A 3,561-nucleotide genomic window follows, 5' to 3' on the forward strand; every position below is an offset into this window, starting at 1 on the left:
TCTTTGGCATTGCCTTTCTTTGAGATTGGAATAAAAACTGACCTTTTCCAGTCCTGTGGCCACTGCTGAGTTTTCCAAATTTGCTGGCATATTGAGTGCAGCACTTTCACAGCATCATCTTTCAGGATTTGAAATAGCTCAACTGGAATTCCATCACCTCCACAAGCTTTGTTCATAGTGATGCTTTCTAAGGCCCACTTGACTTCACATTCCAGGATGTCTGGCTCTAGGTCAGTGATCACACCATCGTGATTATCTGGGACATGAAGATCTTTTTTGTATAGTTCTTTTGTGTATTCTTGCCACCTCTTCTTAATATCTTCTGCTTCTGTTAGGTCCATACCATTTTTGTCCTTTATTGAGCCCATCTTTGCATGAAATATTCCCTTGGTATCTCTAATTATCTTGAAGAGATCTCTAGTCTTTCCCATTCTGTTGTTTTTCCTCTATTTCTTTGCACTGATCGCTGAGGAAAGCTTTCTTATCTCTTCTTGCTATTCTTTGGAACTCTGCATTCAGATGCTTATATCTTTCCTTTTCTCCTTTGCTTTTCGCTTCTCTTCTTTTCACAGCTATTTGTAAGGCCTCCCCAGACAGCCATTTTGCTTTTTTGCATTTCTTTTCCATGGGGATGGTCTTGATCCCTGTCTCCCGTACAATGTCATGAACCTCAGTCCATAGTTCATCAGGCACTCTATCTATCAGATCTAGTCCCTTAAATCTATTTCTAAAGATGCTATAGAGAATTGCTACAATGGGAAAGAAGTTGGACCATACCAGGACTTCCAGACTTTGGGATTTTAGGTGTAAGCATCAATAAAAAGCCTCTTGAGAAGGAAAAGGCAACCCACTCCAGTATTCTTGCCTGGAGAATCCCATGGACAGAGGAACCTGGCAGGCTACAGTCCGTAGCATCGCAAACAGTAGGACACAACTTAGCTACTAAAAAACAACAACAAATCAAACCAAAAGTGTGGAAACCAACACCTCCCTTTTTCTAAGCAAAGGCAATATATAAAAAAATAACCATTGTTTACTGTCACCATCAGTTCCTAAGAGACAGGACGTGTTTACACTAAAACTGAGGACAGGGTATTATCTTTGAATATGACACAGTCCTTTCCAAGCAAAGATAGCTGGCCACCCTCCATATATGAGCCTTTTTCTTTCCTCTTGTCACAGATCAATGAAAACTTTGTCACTAAATAGCTCTGGTCCATGTATTAGCAACCTTTCTGCGTGCTTTATGGTAGACCTGTCAGAAGAACACGGAGTCAGTTGTGTGAATTGCAAGACTTAAATCACGTTTCTGTTTGCTCTGTGACAATATAAAAATTACATTTTTAAAACTGGGATAAAAAATAGAGCTAAAGATAAATTTGAGGACCTCTGCCATGCCTTCTCCATTGGCAGAGCAGCCAATGGCCCTGACAAACCCCCACCTCAACACTATGAGTCACACACTATGCAGGCGCCTAAGATGCTAGTTTTGTGCTTCCATGATTACAATAATGTACGAATAAAAAGGCAAGCAGTGGTCCCAATGGAAGCTCTCCAGGGGCTACAGGGACACATAACTGAGACAGAGGTTACAGGCAGGGAATCTCCAGGGACACACAGTGAGGTCACAGATAAACGTTGACTGTCTTCTTTCTGAGCCATAAGGACCCCTTCCATCCTGTTGGGTATAAGGAGGCCCAGGAGAAGGAAGGGGGTCACAATTCCCAGAGAAAAATGCCTCTGTGGGGCCCTTGATGGCCAAGCAGGTTGTGAAGTGAGGGCAGTGCGCAAGAGTCCTATTCATCCCTTCCCAGCAGAGAGGGCAGTGCACATCCGGAGCCCTGGGGCCTGCAGACCCCAGGACGCCCTCACAGAGATGTTAAGCCGTGGTCTCTAACAATCTCTGTGAAGGTCACTTAGTGTTCCAGCACATGCCATGGGGAAATCAAAGCCGTGCCTCGAGCTCAGCATATTCAGTGAGCACAGAAAGGGCAGACACCAGACCTCTCTCCACTGCCCATTCCGCAGGCGCCCAGGAACACTGAGCCTTAGCCCTGGGAGACCGCCAGTCTTTGTGGGGCCAGAGCAGAATTAGCAGAGTCTAATGTCCTCACTCCCCTGATTGTAGCAGTCCTTCAGACTCTGCTCCAACCCCAGAGGGAGGCTGAGATGTGGAAACCTGCCCCAGGGATCTGGAAAGTCAGCCTACCGTGGAACCAGGGGGCTATGGCTTTGGTGTTCCTCTCGAAGCCCGCTCGGCGAGGCAGCTGCTCCTCCTTAAACCAGCGGACTATGACTTCTCTGGAGACGGGGCACAGGGGCCGCTCCCAGGTCCTGCTGAGACAGAGACCACAGAGAGTGGGAGAGTCACGAGGGAGGGGGCAGGGGCGGGGCAGGAAGGAGGGGGAGGGAGCTGGGAAGACCACTGTGAACAAGCCTGGTGCCCACACGCAAGCTTGTGGAAAGGATTAAATAAATCCAAGTACTTGAGGGCTCTCTGCAGATTATAATGTACCAGCTGTTCGTATTTTTCCCCAAAAGAAAACTGTTATCACTTGCTTTGGGGAAAAAAAGCCTACTAGCATAACTCGTAAAGCTACTATACTCCAATAAAGAAATTTTTTTAAAGGAGGGGGACTTTCCTGGCAGCCCAGTGGTCCAGTGGTTAAGACTCCATGCTGCCAATCCAGGAGTGGGGCGGGGTCCCTCAGGTTCATCCCTTGTATGGGAACTGGAATCCCGCCTGTTGCCTGGTAAGGTCAACACTTCTTTTAATGTAAATAAAAAAGAAAAAGTCACACAAGTGCAAGTGGGAAATAGGACAGGAGGGGATGTCTGAGGGAGAGAAAAGGCCAGGGCATAAACAGCAGAATCTATGAAGAAGGATCTTAATGTAATACCAGCAAAATCATTATATGTGCGTGTCCTCCACCGTCCCCAAACCCCCACCAAAGAGGATGCTGGTTTTGCCTCTCCCCATCTCCCCGCCCATTGCCCCTGCCCCCGCCATCTAAGGGGACACCTGTCTTGGCCAACTAGCTTTCATGATTTATGACGCAGTATCAGGACAGGGAACAGCCTCAATCTACTCTGAAAATGGCTGAGCTTCACCGCCAAAAAATAAAAAGGAAAAGGACAGAGGAAAGAGACAGGGGCAGGAACAAGGCACTACACTGGCTGACTTTTGACCGGCGATCGGGTGAGGGTCTGAAGATCCCTAGAGTGAGATGAACGGGCACTACTTCCATGCTTTCTGATATTTTCCCACAAAAGCCCAGATTCTACTTGTCTTTGTGTCTGTACTGTGGCTCCTGGATGTATACAGAAATTCTGTTTTATTGGAGCCATTCTAACACGAAGCCCAGTAAGGGTCTGACAACATATGCCCCATAACAGCATGCACGGCTGTTTGTGGATATGCAGCAAGATCTGTGGTTGTTGTTTAGTCGCTAAGTCATGCCCAACTGTTTTGTGACCCCATGAACTGCAGCCTGCCAGGCTCCTCTGTCTATGGGATTTCCCAGACAAGAATATTGGAGTGGGTTGCCATTTCCTTCTTCA

At 47.0% G+C, this 3,561-nt stretch overlaps 1 protein-coding gene across 1 annotated transcript in view; it reads right to left on the bottom strand.

The window, feature by feature from the left end:
* SH2D4B (SH2 domain containing 4B) overlaps positions 1-3,561 on the bottom strand; it is an 82,107-nt gene that overhangs the window by 20,566 nt on the left and 57,980 nt on the right. Inside the window, exon 6 of the mRNA XM_010834134.1 lies at positions 2,210-2,334. Within this exon, the coding sequence (XP_010832436.1) occupies positions 2,210-2,334 (125 nt within the window). The remainder of the gene's footprint in view (positions 1-2,209; positions 2,335-3,561) is intronic.

This window comes from Bison bison, unplaced genomic scaffold, assembly GCF_000754665.1.
Source record: "Bison bison bison isolate TAMUID 2011002044 unplaced genomic scaffold, Bison_UMD1.0 scf7180017864029, whole genome shotgun sequence".
Classification (NCBI taxonomy): domain Eukaryota; kingdom Metazoa; phylum Chordata; class Mammalia; order Artiodactyla; family Bovidae; genus Bison; species Bison bison.